Raw genomic sequence first — 15,301 nt, 5'->3', positions numbered from 1 at the left:
CTGGACACAATATTCCAGATGTGGTCTCACCAGGGCAGAGCAGAGGGGCAGGAGAACCTCTCTGACCTACTGACCACATCTCACACTCTTAATAAAATTATTTGGCATCTCATTTAAAGTCTTTCTGTGGTGCTCAGCAGGTAAACACCATCATCTTAAAAGGTCATTCTAGAAAAATATTGCTACGGGATCCACTGGGGTCCCTTCAAAAGTGATGCACAGGAGTGTCACTGCTCAAGAGCTCTTACTCTAATTGATATTTTAAGCCTTTTCTCATGTCTTCAGTGGCAAAGGGTTAATGTGCTTTTGTCCCTTGTCTGGGCTGCCTAAAGATGGACGGGAGGTGCCCGAGCAGTCACAGGACGAGGATGGTGCTGGGGGAGCCCTGGGGGTCCCGAGCTTACGGGGAGAAGAAAGGGACAGTCTTTGCTCACGTTTTCAGGGTAATAAACCCCAAAGGCCAGTGAACGGCCCTTTGCTGACAAAAGCAGATGTAAGCTTCTGATTGCGGAGGTATCACCCAAAATAACATACTGCCTTAGGAAATCAAAAGAGAGAGAGGGAAGAGTGGGTAGAAACTCACTTTTTCCCCCAATAAATCATCTTTATGAACTGCCTCAGTTCCAGCCACACTACATCAGTTGTTCATCACAGAACGCGGCCCTGTAAGGGATTAAGGAGGGAAGAGTGAACAGTATCACACAAGAACATGAAAACAACCATCACTCCTGCTCTCGGATGATACCGATACATGCGCACTCCTTCACGGGGCAATTGGTACTTACTTGGTTGGGCGATAATCTGGGATGGAACGATCCAGGGAAATTTTCTCGCTGAGGTAGGAGTTGTAGCCGTATTTCTCATGGGGTCCCTTTGCCTTCTCCTCCTCCTCAGGGGACAGGGTGGCGGGAAGACCACCTTTACCGCGCCCACCATAGCCCTCAATGAGACCCAGCGACTTGGACAGACCTCGAGAGAAAAGAAAAACACTGTTAAAACTCCTCACTGTTATTTCCAGGCTATCAAAGAAACGAAAACAACCTAAAAATCCAGGGGTTTATGGTTTGGTTTCCTGAAAACATTTCAAATTCTAGTTCTTTGGCCCAGCACTGCAACGAAAATGACTCGAGCTTTGAAATTCTTCACGGCTCAGCACGCTGTTCCACATCGCTCTGCCACCAGCATCCAGCCGATAACCCGGCCCAGGGATCCGTGCACTTATTTAGTTGTTAGGAAGGTTATTTAGGCCTCCCTCCCACTCTCAGAGAGGTAATTACATATAAGGTTAGACATCCCCAGGAGAAGGATAGGTTGAACACAGAATAAGAATAAAATAGGGTTGGTTAACTGCCAGCTGACTGAATTTTTGCTCAGTATGAGCAGCGAACAGCATACAAATGGTATGGATTTAAAAACAATTTCCCCTCAAAGCTTTCTTATCTTTTCAAGTATAGCATTCCCAGACCTTTATCAAGCGGAATTATTTATTTATATCTGCATAGCTGAAGGAAACAGGCAAAGTTCAAAACGAGCTGCACGAAAACAGCTCTATCGACGGTTTGGTGGTGGCTGCGGGAAGCTGAGAGCCTGCTCACGGTGTTATTTATTGCACAGGACACCTGGAATTTTAATATTTTTCATTAGCAGAGACTAACACTCTTTGTCAGAAACCAAAAAAAAAAAAAAAAGGAAGATTTTATTTGGTTTTTTGCTCATTTATTTGTCTAACAAAGACATACATTCCCCTTTGTTTTAGTGGCAGAGTCCTGATTCCCAGTGAGACCAGACTGTTGTCACCACTGACTCTTTTGAAGGGACAGTAACCTCGAGGTCCAGCTCTCAAACCCACCATGGATTTCCATTGCCCTGGACAAAACACCATCCCCATCTACAAGACACTAGATTTAAACACTTTTTTCCTCAAAAAGTAGTCACATGAGGCAGTAAGAAAATCACCTATGATTGTAAATCACAGTTTGAAGCCCTCCAGTAGAAATTATTGTTATTATTATTCCCTCTGACCAGGCTTCCCTACTCAGGAGCTCCTGAGAGCTGACGGATCCCTCTGACTGTGCTGGGCCTGATTAGATTTTATCTGAGGACAATAATAACAAATCAACCGCGAGGAGCAGCTCCCCATGACGTGAGGATGGATGAGAAATCCAAGCTGCCTTTTTCCATCTCGAGGCTCAGCCAGAGGAGTGAGTCAAGAGAGCTGGGAAAGGTGAAACGTTCTGCCCCGCAGATCACTGGTGATCTTCATAACTCAAATGGCCAGAGGGACAAGGTGCAGCTTACGAAGAGAACAGATACCAGTTTCATTTCACACTCACATTCCGATAGAATTAAAATGATATTTAACAAAATAGGTCGAGAGAGGTTCTCCTGCCCCTCTACTCTGGCTGCACAAAGAAGTGGACATTTCTATGAGCTTGAAATGCCTTTTCTATAACTTCAGCAATTCTCCTCAGCCCGTGCAGTCCCTGGAACCCATGGAAAGCTCCTTCTGGGCAGGGAGCTCTGGGCTTTGCATTAACCCACGTTTGGGTCCACAGGGACACTCAGACACTTTCCAAGCCTAAGTGAGGGCTCACCTGATCTCGGAATCACCTTTTCCAGTCCCTGCTCAGGCCACTGTCACTGCAGTGGGACCCTGGCCCACGTGGAGCACAGAGCTACAGACAGCAGGTTTCTGGAGGTGGCATGTGAACCTTCCTTCCCTTTGTGTTGGCCTGTGTGGAAATACTATTTGGGCCTCAAAGGACATATAAACCTCTCATATTGTGTCCAAACAGCGTAACGCTGCAAATGAATGACTAAGTGGCTCTGGTGACGCAGGAGCAGAAAGGGGACAGCATCTCTGCAGCCCATATTCCCACCCACACCCACCCCGAGCCGGTTTCCAGCCCAACCTTCTGCTGTGGCTTCTTGCTTGCAGCATATTCACTCTTTGAAAATCTCCAGCCCTTTGCCAATCCTGCTTGAAATTGGCGCAGAAGGGCCAGAAGTTACACGCAAAGACACAAGGAGCAAGAAAAAGCAAGAACATGATCCCATCAGCTTATTTCCTTGAAGAACTGGGCTAAAAAGAGTCAAAACCATTCCCGTGTCACAGCCCAAACCCTTTCTCATCGCAGGCAGGCACCAAAGCACCAGTGCTGAGCCGCTGCCAAAAAAGTCTCTCCTGATGCCTGGTCCAACCTATCTACAGAGATAAATAGCACTTATTTCCCACAAAAAAGCTTGGAGTGAACTCACTCCTCAGTGAATTTTGCTGCTCATGGGATGGTAACAGACCTCATCGCGATGAGATGTTCAGCGTCGATCAGAGCTCGGAACGGCTCTGAGCTCCACTCATCCTTAAGCCGCATTCACCCAACAAGTACCTTAGAAATGAAAAGAGGATTTTTCTTTTCCAGAATCTCCCACAGCATCTGAACTTTGGGACAAAAGGAGCATATTGCTCTTATACTGCAGGAATAGGAGGGGAAAAAAAGACACCACTTAAATCCGCTATGATCTGAGCTATTCCTGCTGAAACGGCCAGACACGGGATCCCCTGGGGCAGGCAAGGAGTTGGTTTTCCTCGAGGTGATATAAAAATTTAATCTCTACAGCAAAATTATTCCTAGACTGAGTACAGTTATAGCAAACATATTCTTCTCCCCTTAAACCGGCAGTATATTTCATAAGGAGACACGAGTTTTTTAGGATTGAGAAAAACGTTGGTAAAATAACAACATAACGTGATATGCAGCCTTGTGTTATACAGAACCCAGCAGCCGTGTTGGAAAAGCGTTTTGCTACATGTCAGCTCAGATGAAGGTGAACGTTAACCCTGCTGATCCAAACCTCAGCCCAGGAACCTCCTTTCATTAAAAAGAGGGAAAAATACCGGGAAGGCATTTTGGAGAAACACGGGTCCTGAGCCTTAACACTGGGGGACAGAACAGGAGGAAATAATATTGCAAAGGTTTCTGGAAAAACTAAATGTTTTATTTGTGTCCTTATTTGTCTATGTCATCCTGCTGCTCCGCTTACAGAGTATGTATAGCTCAGATTGAAAGACATACTCCTGTAAGAAAAACACAAAGCTCTCCTTCTCCAGAAGAAACAATTCCAGTATAAGTTGGGGAATGACCTATTAGAGAGCAGCGTAGGGGAAAGGGACCTGGGGGTCCTGGGGACAGCAGGGTGACCATGAGCCAGCACTGGGCCCTTGTGGCCAGGAAGCCAATGGTACCTGGGGGGGGTTAGAAGGGGGTGGTCAGTAGGTCAGAGAGGTTCTCCTGCCCCTCTGCTCTGCCCTGGGGAGACCACACCTGGAATATTGTGTCCAGTTGTGGCCCCTCAGTTCCAGCAGGACAGGGAACTGCTGCAGAGAGTCCAGCGCAGCCACCAAGATGCTGAAGGGAGTGGAGCATCTCCCGTGTGAGGAAAGGCTGAGGGAGCTGGGGCTCTGGAGCTGGACAAGAGGAGACTGAGGGGGGACTCATTCATGGGGATCAATATGGAAAGGGGGAGTGTCAGGAGGATGGAGCCAGGCTCTTCTGGTGACAACCAGTGACAGGACAAGGGGCAATGGGTGCAAACTGGAACACAGGAGGTTCCAGTTAAAGATGAGAAGAAACTTGTTCCTGGTGAGGGTGGCAGAGCCTGGCCCAGGCTGCCCAGGGAGGTTGTGGAGTCTCCTTCTGTGCAGACATTCCAACCCGCCTGGACACCTTCCTGTGTAACCTCATCTGGGTGTTCCTGCTCCATGGGGGGATTGCACTGCATGAGCTTTCCAGGGCCCTTCCAACCCCTCACATTCTGGGATTCTGTGAAATAAATAACACTGAGGCAATAGCGAAAAACAAGGGAAGCATAAAGAGAAAATTAAAGTAGATGTATTTTAAAAGTACAGCTCTTATTAAGCAAAGCACCACCCAAACACCTCGTGTTTCTGGCCTCGCTTCAGCCCAAGATTTGAAGCCAACAAGAAAATTCTGACTCAGGGAAAAAAGCAAAACCAATGGGGTAAATGGCCCTACTCGTGCCATGTGTTCCTCTGCGGATATCGGCTCTGCATGACCTCTCAGTGAGGATGGAGAACAGAGAAGCTTTTAGGGCTATTTTATGAGAAACTAGAATAGATATCAAAGGGCAAAATGTCATACGTAATGCTAGAAATTATGGAAAACTGCTGAAGTTTTTAGTGTTGTCCTGCTGATTGCTGCAAATACAGACTATTAGCGGGACGACTCATTGACGATAAGGGTAATTACCAGACTAACAGGCACCAATTTTCCTTTGCAGCTTCAATGGAACCTGAGACCTGGGATTCTCTGTTTTCTCCCTGCAGCAGTTTTTACACTATTTTTACCAAGTTTTCTATTTATTAGACTAAATAATACAAATCCCACTGACTGTAACTAGAGCATATTTTATCTGTAATCCAACATACCCCATCTCTAAAAAGGCTCCTGTGTACGTAAAATTATTTGAATAATTCTCACTAAAATTAATTAGTTCAACAGACCACTAAGTTTTCACTTAAATAACTGCGACAGGTGGGTGTGCGAGAATCGTGCACATTTTCTCACAGCCCAGGATGGCAGGACCAAAATAGGCTGCCCAGGATGGGCACAGTTCCTCATTATTAAAGATATTTAAAGATAGATTAGATGAACACCTGTATCTAGAATGATTTAAGCCAAGCTACACTTACATCGTCATGGGAACGGCCAGAGAACATCAAGATTTCTTCCTGCTTTGTACTGGATGGAAAGGATGGGAGAAAACAGCAAAACCACGTAGAGTTTGAAGTCTTGTTTGAAATGTTTTAACATTTACACACACATATATATATACATATGCATATTCAGAATTGAAGTTTTCTTATCTATATGGAAATGGAAACACAGAGAAATTACCTTCAGAGCCAGAGGGAGGATCAGCGCCCCTCGCAAGGAGAACACAGTCGTCAGGAGGATTTCAAAGCCTCTCTCGCCCTATTCAGGCCATTACGCTACCAAGTTCTGGTTCCAGATGATAATTTCCTGATCAAGATTCACCTCAGGCAGAAAATAACAGAAATCCTTCGACTGGCTGAGGTGGTTTAGTTCACAGCAGTGATTTAGTTGATTCTAAAAGCTGGGACTAGTAGAAGAGCTTAGACATAGATCAACACTCCCTGCAAGTCTGAAGATATTAGCATCTACCATTCTGCTTCACATTTTCAAAATAACTTGTTGAAAAAAAGGCAGGACTTGGCAACAGAACTGGATTAGAGTCAGAAATCCCTCGGCCAGGAAAAGCTCTTTGCAGCTCAGCAGGGAGAACAGGCGGTGCTTCAATGGGAGACTTACGCACAGGTATCTTGTTCAGATACAGAAGACAAGACCCAAGGTGATCTATATCCCAGGGAACACCCCGCACACGCGCGAAGCATTCCTGACAATTTAACTGCAGCGATGCTCTCCCCAAGCGTGCACTGACAGACCCACCCCAGGAGATGTCCTGCTGCTGGAGCTCCCCGTTTAAACAAGAAGCTCAAACCAAGAGCTTAATCACCAATGGTTGCTAAAGATTTGTCTCAAAATGACCAATTACAGCCTGCTGGCCTTTGCGTGGTCCACGGTTTCAAATGGATTTGGCTGCCCTGTGCTCTCCCCACCTTCCCCTCGTGCCTCATGGTATTTGCACCCCAGAGCATCCCTGTATCGTGGTGGGAAAAGGGGCTCCTGTGACTGCTACACCAGACATAGCTCCTTCTGGGATGAAATATGCTGTAGTAAGCCGCATCATTACATGAGCAGCCAAGAGATACACGCATTGTAAGAAAGGATATGTATTTTGCAGGCCAGGCGTTGATGTATCTGAGGTGGTTGCCAAGGAATGGAGCGACACACGCAGCACCCGCAGCCCCAGATAACACACTGGGGTGTGCCAGGGGGGATGGATGAAGCGTATTTGCAGGAAAGGTAAAGAAAAGAACATGGTGTAGCAATCTCACTTGCACATTATGACACAAATAGAAACTTGTATCTCTGACTAACATACGGGACCATCAGATTCTGGAAATATCTGTGTTATTTACTGGAGAGAAGGGGAGAAAAAGGCCAAAAGTAGTAAATCAAAATGTGTAACAAAAAGGAAAAGCAGGGTCAAAACCATCACTGAGATCATTCAGCAAGACAGCTGACTCCAGGCACACTGCATCTGCGTTCAAAATGCTGAGGAACTCCAGAGAGCTCGCTTTATTAAGCCCTGCCTAAGGCCTGCTGTCAAGAAGTCAGTCTTACTGGGATATAGGCACAACCACTGCCCCAACACACAGCGACGTGTTTCCATAAAGCATTTGGAACAGTCTAACGCAGTCTCCTCACTGTTACTTTAAATTGGCATAAACCATCCCAAAGAACCATCATGCCCAGGTAGCAATAAGAAAACTCTGAGAGAGCGGAGAGGAAGATCTATAGAGGAGCACCCAACATGACCAGCTATTAACACAAGTAATGAGACCTAATTAGAGAGAGAGGAGACACCCAGCACAGCACCCTGGGACATGCAGCTTGATTCACAGACAGTACAATCAGATTTGTACGGATTAAACCACCTCCCTGGTAAGACGCTCCAGTATCAGCAATCTGGGTTCCATTTATCTCAAAGGCAACTTCTCTCCACCATTGATCACTCAAGTGGCTGCAGACAAAATGCTCTGCAGGCTTTTCATAGAATTACAGAATCATTTTGGTTGGAAGAGACCCTCAAGATCATCAAGTCCAACCATAACCCACCCATAACCCACCCCTGGCACTGCCCCATGTCCTGAGAACCTCATCTCCGTCTGTCCAACCCTCCAGGGATGGTGACTCCAGCACTGCCCTGGGCAGCCTGTTCCAATGCCCCACAGCCCTTTGGGGAAGAAATTGTTCCTAAATCCAACCTCAACCTCCCCTGGAGCAACTTGAGGCCATTTCCTCTCCTCCCTCAGGCTTGTTTTGCCTTTTTCCCCCTTTAAGCCCAGCCTAGTGCCACAGAGCAGGGCTGGTTGCTCCACTGCCAGCCAGGAATCTGGGTTCCAGGACAAGAGGGGGGCTCAACACACAACTGCTCTGTGAGAGGTGAATGTTCCATACAGGAGCGATATTTTGCAGCTTCTCTTTGCATTGGCAGCAGCGAGGTTAAAGAGCAACACTAAAAGCTTTGTCCAGCAATACATCTGCTATGAGTTCACATACAGCCATCTAAAAACTGATGGAGTGTCATAAGAAGAGTCTGTATTAGTAGCCTACCAAGGCAATATAACATGAACCATGGCAGGACTTCACATTAAAACCCTGATACTGTTCCAGTAACTTCCAAGATCAATTTAGGGTGTGTCACCGTTTAGAAGAAAGACCAGGTCCCCAGTCTGTGCACCTAATGGTGCATTGACTGAGCACACACCTGAATGCTGGCTCTGCTCTCCCTGGGCTTTGCTGAAGCACACAAGCTATTCCCACACAGAGCCCACGGGAGAACTCGGGACACGAGAGCCTGGATGCGAAAGGCCAAGGGCAAAAGCAATCTTGCGTATTTATGCTTGCCAACCATAAGCCCGTTTGGGTGATGAATTCGGCAATTGTCTACGGGTTCGTTTTTAGATGGTAAATTGCAGTTTAAGCAAGTACAACCTTTCTTGCTTTCCTATTTGAAGACGGCAGGAGCGGCACAGATGGAAGGGCAGCCCAGAGAACCTGGAGATGCCCCATCGCTGGTTCCAGGTGTTCCAAGAGTTCCAGGTCAGGCTGGACGGGGCTTTGAGCAAACACTGGAACTAGATGATCTTCAAAGGTCCATCCCAACCCAAATCGTTCCACATTCTGTGATCCTGCACTGAGGTCTCCCCATTTATTTTTAGATGCAACCCAAGCACCAGAAAGCACAAAGGAAAATGAGGATACGTTGCTCATTGTAACATCTTCAGTAGTACAGGCAGATTAAGAACTTCCCAAACTCCTCTGCCCCCAGCAGCAAAACATCCCCCTGCTCATTTGTGCTGCTGCAGTGATTTGTGGGGCCATTCTGCAAACTGTTCATCCCCGGGCAGTCGCTCCAACCATGGTCAGAAACACCCCGTCAGATGAGCCTTTTGTTTAATTCCGCACAGCTGCTTTTAAAGTCCAGCATTAAATTTAACTTCTTTGGGTGATGCAGTCCATTCCCATCTCCATCACAAGCCTTTTGCACCAAGGCAGAGCTGCCGCTGGGCACAGCACAGGGTACTGAGCTGCGGTGAAAGCTCAGGACCACACAGCCAAAGGTGGAGATACAAGAATTGCTTCAATTCATGTTGCCCCCCATGAAACCGTGACTAGAGTTACACCTGCAGTGGGGCGGGAGACCCCAGGAAACAGAGAAGAGCCACAGGAACTACTATGGAAACAGCAACAGAACCCAAAAAACCACAAGCCAATGTTTTTTAAACCCCAAAGGTTAAAAAGAATATTTTGCATTTCTGTTTTCACAAGGAATCTGTTATTTCCAGATCGTGTTTCTATAACAAGCTGTTAGTGTTTGTGGTTTCTCTTAATGCATGGTCTTGTTTCCCTTTTTGTAATATATTTCCTGCCTCTATAGATTATCATGCTGGAAAGGGGGGGAAGAAAAAAGTTGCCATTTGGTAGGAAAGGAAATGAAGAAATATCACAGTTTAGCACAGACATCATAAACACAATGCTGGCCACTCCATTTGGGGATTTTTGCTTATGTGATCGGTTACACGTTCAGCTCGTAAACTGCATCATCCCCGCAGAGTCCGGGGAGCAGGGAACCGGAAAGGGCAGAAACCGGAGCTGGTCACCAACCCCTGCACGAGGTCAGGCCAGAAAACCTCCCAAAGGTCGGTGAGGCCACCCGAGGAGCTTCCTCCTCCTTCCCCACTTCCCACCCCTGAACACCCGGGAAATGGTATTTTTAACCTGGCCCCAAGCAGAACGCCACAGCACGGAGACAACGTGCCAAAGAGCTGGCAATCTGTGGACAACAGAAGGGATGGGGGACCATACCCTGAGAAATAACTGCTCCTCAGCATGCTTCAAGTTTCCCTACAGGGGCCCTTTGACCATATTATTGCTCCCCAGGCCACTCCTAAATCTGCTCATTAAGCTTTTCTTTACAGACCAACATATCAGAGAAGGGAGGACATTGCCCACAACGGCCTTTCCCAAGCGAACATCTTGAAGCCAACAAGTCATTATGATGTCAACACAGCTGCAGAAAGAGAAACTCAGAATTAAAATGTGCATCTTCAGCAAGTGTATACATGCTTCCTCCTGCTAATTGCATTTACCGAGCTGTGAACTTACTACTTACTTTTTAAGGTCAAGAAAGTCTATTTTACAGGGTTTTGCTTGGTGCATTTAATGTGTTCTGTAACACTTGTTCTGGCTGTGCTCAGACGCTGTTCTTGCTCAGCCACTGAGCCAATTTGTTGTTGGTTTTCTGGTGTGCGTTCGGTGCTCTCAGACATACAGGACACCCCAGAGAGCACTTGTGCTCTTCAAATTTCTTCCCATCTGTTTGTGCTTTGCAAATAGTTCATAGGGGTGATGCACCATGACTTGCAACATCTAAGGACGGAAATAAAGGCACTAATTTGCTCAGCAGAGAGAAATATTCTCCACTGCAATGCCTTTACTCTTGTACACATCTGCATTCTCCAAAACCACCCACTATTAACAGACCCAAGGTGTTTTATGTAACATATGTAATGATTGTAATGAATACCGAGCGCAACCTCTAAGATAAAAACCTGGAATCGCTCTGATATCTCTTAGTCTTTATATGGTGAAGCTTTGTTTAAGTTCAAGTAGTTTGCTACCAAACCCAAGTTCACTGAACTCTGTGAAACTATTCAAGCATTTAATTAAAGCATCAGCTTAAATGCTTTAGCAGACAGGGGTCCCAGGGAAGGAGAACCAGAGCTTGCTCTCTACCGTCAACACAGATTTATGAATGGTTACGCTTTACGGCATCGGGAACAATTCCTAAGAGGCCGCAGATGTGTGACTATTTAAGTTTGTGTTTCTGTAGAGAACTTCTGATGACAGGCACTAAGTGCTTTAAAAACACAATTAATGCTCAGAGCACTCCTGAGAGGGAGCTCAACATATGACTCAGATTCCAAGCTACCTGAAGTAGGACTGTCCTTGTTCTCTTCAGAAAACACTTGGTACAACAGGGTCTCAGTCCCACTGTGTGTGTACTCCAAGAGAACACAAGAGCAAACACGCCTCACTTCTTTTCTAGATGGTTGAACACAGAAAATGATTTGTCCAAGGTGACTTAGCCAGAAAAGATCAGTGTTACAGACAGAAAATGGGAATCCCTAGAAATTGAAGAGCTTTCTGCCTCCAGAACAACTGCCACAGCAGGGGGGTTTCCTCCAGAGGCCCCTCCGAGTGACCAGCACCAAGTGAAGGTGACACCCGAGCAGCCGGACCGTGCCCACCTCACTCGGGGCTCCAGCCCCTGGGCTGCACGGCTGGTTCCAAAGACCAGACCAACCCAGTGCCTCAGCCTCAACCACTACAAAGCGTAACTTTTTGCAAAAGTGGAGTGTTTGTTGTGGTTTTTTGAGAGCAATGCATTCAAGTAAAATGATGACAAGCCCCCCCGGAGGTGGAGCAAGCAGGGAGGTGTGTGGTGTGTCCATGCACTGGCCTCCGTGACCCTCCTGCCCCACAGCACAGGACCCGCGCAGCCGCAGGACATGCCCAGCGATGCCAGCACAGTGCATGGCGGCCACTTTGCTTTCTGGTCCCCAGAGGTGTCACAAAATGAGACCTTTGCCGAAGCTCCTCTCCAGGAACACCTGCCCCGCGTTTGCCACGCGGCGCCATGACTCCCCATGCAGACACAATTCTCTTCTCCGTTTTCTCTCCCACCCTCCCAGCCCTTCAGCACACACACTTTCTTCTCTCTTTCCACCCTGCCTTCACCTTCTGTCCGTCCCCACTGCTCAAGGCAGTCTCCCTTTACACCGCAGCCCTTGAACGCTGCAGCCCTTGCTGCACCAACCACGTCCTGCCCCACGACTACACACCCTACACCGAGCGCCGGCCAACCCTGCCCTGCAGGAGCCAAGATCAGAGACTCCCACCCAGACTCTTATGAAGATAAATTAATTCTTAGAATCATAAAACCATAGAATAGTTCTGGTTAGAACAGACCCTCAAGATCATTGAGTCCAACCATAACTGCCCCATGTCCTGAGAACCTCATCTCCGTCTGCCCAACCCTCCAGGGATGGTGACTCCAGCACTGCCCTGGGCAGCCTGTTCCAATGCCCCACAGCCCTTTGGGGAAGAAATTGTTCCTAATATCCAACAATTCACCTCAACAACCTGTGCTGAGTAACCCTGTAGCTCCCCAGCACACAGGAACGGACTGATCTTTTTGTGTCAGTACTCATTCAATTTAAATGCCTTGTCATTGATTGTTCTAGACATGCAGGGAGAAAGACAAGTTGTTAAGCCTATATTTTATTTAATCCCCAAATTCATCATCTTAAGCAATTTGGGAAGTATCTTGCGACCACTCAAAGAGCGTGTTGTATTTTCCTCTCACTCTTCCACCTATCTGGGGAGAAATGCAACTATGACCCACCCAGCAAAGCCTGCCCGCTTCACCCTAAAATGACTTAGAGGACTTAAGCGGGGGGAAAAAGGTGGTTGTGTGATACACAGGGCCACCAACCTCACTTAGCAGCTCCTTGCCTTTCCAGGGCAGGTTTAGCAGGGAATCAGATTCCCAGTGGAAAACGCAGCTGCAGTGGCCACGGAGCTGCCAGATCCCTTCACTGCTCAAGCAGGTCCTGGAGATGCTGTGGAAAAGATGCCCTAAGAAGACGCCCGTTCTCAGAAAAGGAGGATCATTTATTTCCACCCCCCTTTCTCCAACACATCCTTCCACGATCTGCTGCTTTTTTTGCTTCCTGCTTGCCACGACAAAGCCTCCCACACACCCAGAGTTTGCGTTCTCCTCGGGGAAATTATTTATTTATGACCAAAACACAGCTCCTGCTTCAGATGCGGGTCAAGAGAAAAAACAAAAGCATTCCATTTATTTCTCCATGTTTACTTATTAAGGATATGCCACACCTCGACAACACCTGAGAGTAACTTGGATCTACAATTCAAAGAGAATAAGAAATGGGACTGTTCACACATAGGGAAAACCACATTAAACTGCCAAAGCACTGCCTGCCCTGCACCTCTGCTTAGCCAAGCTCAGAGTATTTGCAGTTGTTCTCCCAAACCCAAATGTTTTGTAGAAAACCAAGGGTGTGTCACGAAGCTTTATTACGAGTTCAGCTCTGCGTTCGGCACATGTTGCCAGCAGCATTAACTTTCTCCCCAGTGCAGGGTGTGATGGGCTTTGTGCATCAGACTTCACAGGATGTCAGGGGTTGGAAGGGCCCTGGAAAGCTCATCCAGTGCAATCCCCCCATGGAGCAGGAACACCCAGATGAGGTTACACAGGAAGGTGTCCAGGCGGGTTGGAATGTCTGCACAGAAGGAGACTCCACAACCTCCCTGGGCAGCCTGGGCCAGGCTCTGCCACCCTCACCGGGAACAAGTTTCTTCTCAAATTTAAGTGGAACCTCCTGTGTTCCAGTTTGCACCCATTGCCCCTTGTCCTGTCACTGGTTGTCACCAGAAGAGCCTGGCTCCATCCTCCTGACACTCCCCCTTTCCATACTGATCCCCATGAATGAGTCCCCCCTCAGTCTCCTCTTGTCCAGCTCCAGAGCCCCAGCTCCCTCAGCCTTTCCTCACACGGGAGATGCTCCACTCCCTTCAGCATCTTGGTGGCTGCGCTGGACTCTCTCCAGCAGTTCCCTGTCCTGCTGGAACTGAGGGGCCACAACTGGACACAAGATTCCAGGTGTGGTCTCCCCAGGGCAGAGTAGAGGGGCAGGAGAACCTCTCTGACCTACTGACCACCCCCTTCTAACCCACCCCAGGTACCATTGGCTTCCTGGCCACAAGGGCCCAGTGCTGGCTCATGGTCACCCTGCTGTCCCCAGGACCCCCAGGTCCCTTTCCCCTACACTGCTCTCCAACAGGTCCTTCCCCAACTTACACTCGATTAATTTGCACAACTAAAAGTAAATTATATGCCTCACAAAACAAAGCCATGATCCCTGGCTGGAAGAGCACTCTGCTTGCAACCCGAAGGCGCTGCAATATTGGCAATTACTCCCCACACCTCCTTCTGCAGATTAAAACAAGGATCTGAATTACTGAACCGCAGTTGCTAATGGCTTCGGAGCAGTCTGACTTCACGGGAGTCCTTCACCTTATTTCAAGAAGCCTTAAGAAAGATTCTTTTTTATCTCAAACTGACCAATTTGCTGAGGGTCACTATTTCGAGCTGAATACTTACTGAGTCTTATTTCAGACGCAGGAAAAGTTTTCTCTGTGACACGTCACTCCCATTACCTACTTGTCCCTGTCACCAAACCTAATTTTGGTCCCAGGCAGATAACAGTAGTCTGAACCAGTTTTTTCCTATGTGCACGCAGGTGTTTAATGATCTGTGCTGGGTGGGGAGGGAAGGGGGAAATAAGACACAGAAAAACATAGTACAAAAATAATAAATATATTCTGTGTTGCTCAAGATTTCAGCTCCAACTGGGTATAGTTATGGGGCTGGCAAGAAAGTGTCCTGGTTTTGTTAAAAAACAAGTTTCTCTTTTAGTGAATTTGCCTGTCAGCTAAAGCTTCATATGAGCTGCATTTTCCTGGAGAACCAGACACATGTTTTGGTAAGCATAGCAATGGAATGCGAGGTTATTGATAAGCAGGGATGGACATCTGGTGAGAGGGGCAACGAGAAACAGGTGACCAAGGAACTGACCAACTGAGCATAACATCCCATTCACGTGAATACTTCATATAAAAGTGGGAGATCACGAGGATCTCGTCCCTTTTTTCCCTTTTGCTTATGGCCGACATTAGCAGAGGACCTTGCGAGTCGTCCCTGCGAACTGAGGCCAGTGACAGACTGAATCCAGCTCCGGTTGGCTGCCGAGTCCAGTCCAGGACTTCGGGTGCCGGCTCTGCAGTTGCTGAGACTTTCAAGATTGGTTTTGTATATTTTGTGTTATTTTCTCTATTCTTACCAGTAGCATTAGTAAAACATCTTTAATGTTTCCATCTCTCTTCTCTCTGTCCTTCTTGCCCTCCTGATCGCCTGTGCTGAGTGGGAAGGGGGGAGAAGGAGGGGCAAAAGGGGGAAATGAGGGGGAGAGGAGGTTAACAATACA

The 15,301-nt window shown here is 47.4% G+C and overlaps 1 protein-coding gene across 2 annotated transcripts in view; it reads right to left on the bottom strand.

Moving 5' to 3' along the window:
* GALNT17 (polypeptide N-acetylgalactosaminyltransferase 17) overlaps nucleotides 1-15,301 on the bottom strand; it is a 215,109-nt gene that overhangs the window by 155,130 nt on the left and 44,678 nt on the right. For both annotated transcript variants that reach the window (XM_065037207.1, XM_005511603.4), the window contains one exon: nucleotides 786-969. Coding sequence is in view for 1 of the 2 variants with exons in the window: in XM_005511603.4 (XP_005511660.1) it covers nucleotides 786-969 (184 nt within the window). In the remaining variant the exon portion in view is untranslated. The remainder of the gene's footprint in view (nucleotides 1-785; nucleotides 970-15,301) is intronic.

This window comes from Columba livia, chromosome 20, assembly GCF_036013475.1.
Source record: "Columba livia isolate bColLiv1 breed racing homer chromosome 20, bColLiv1.pat.W.v2, whole genome shotgun sequence".
Taxonomy (NCBI): Eukaryota; Metazoa; Chordata; class Aves; order Columbiformes; family Columbidae; genus Columba; species Columba livia.
The sequence above is the reverse complement of the archived record's forward strand: the minus strand, read 5'-3'. Positions and strand labels throughout refer to the sequence as shown.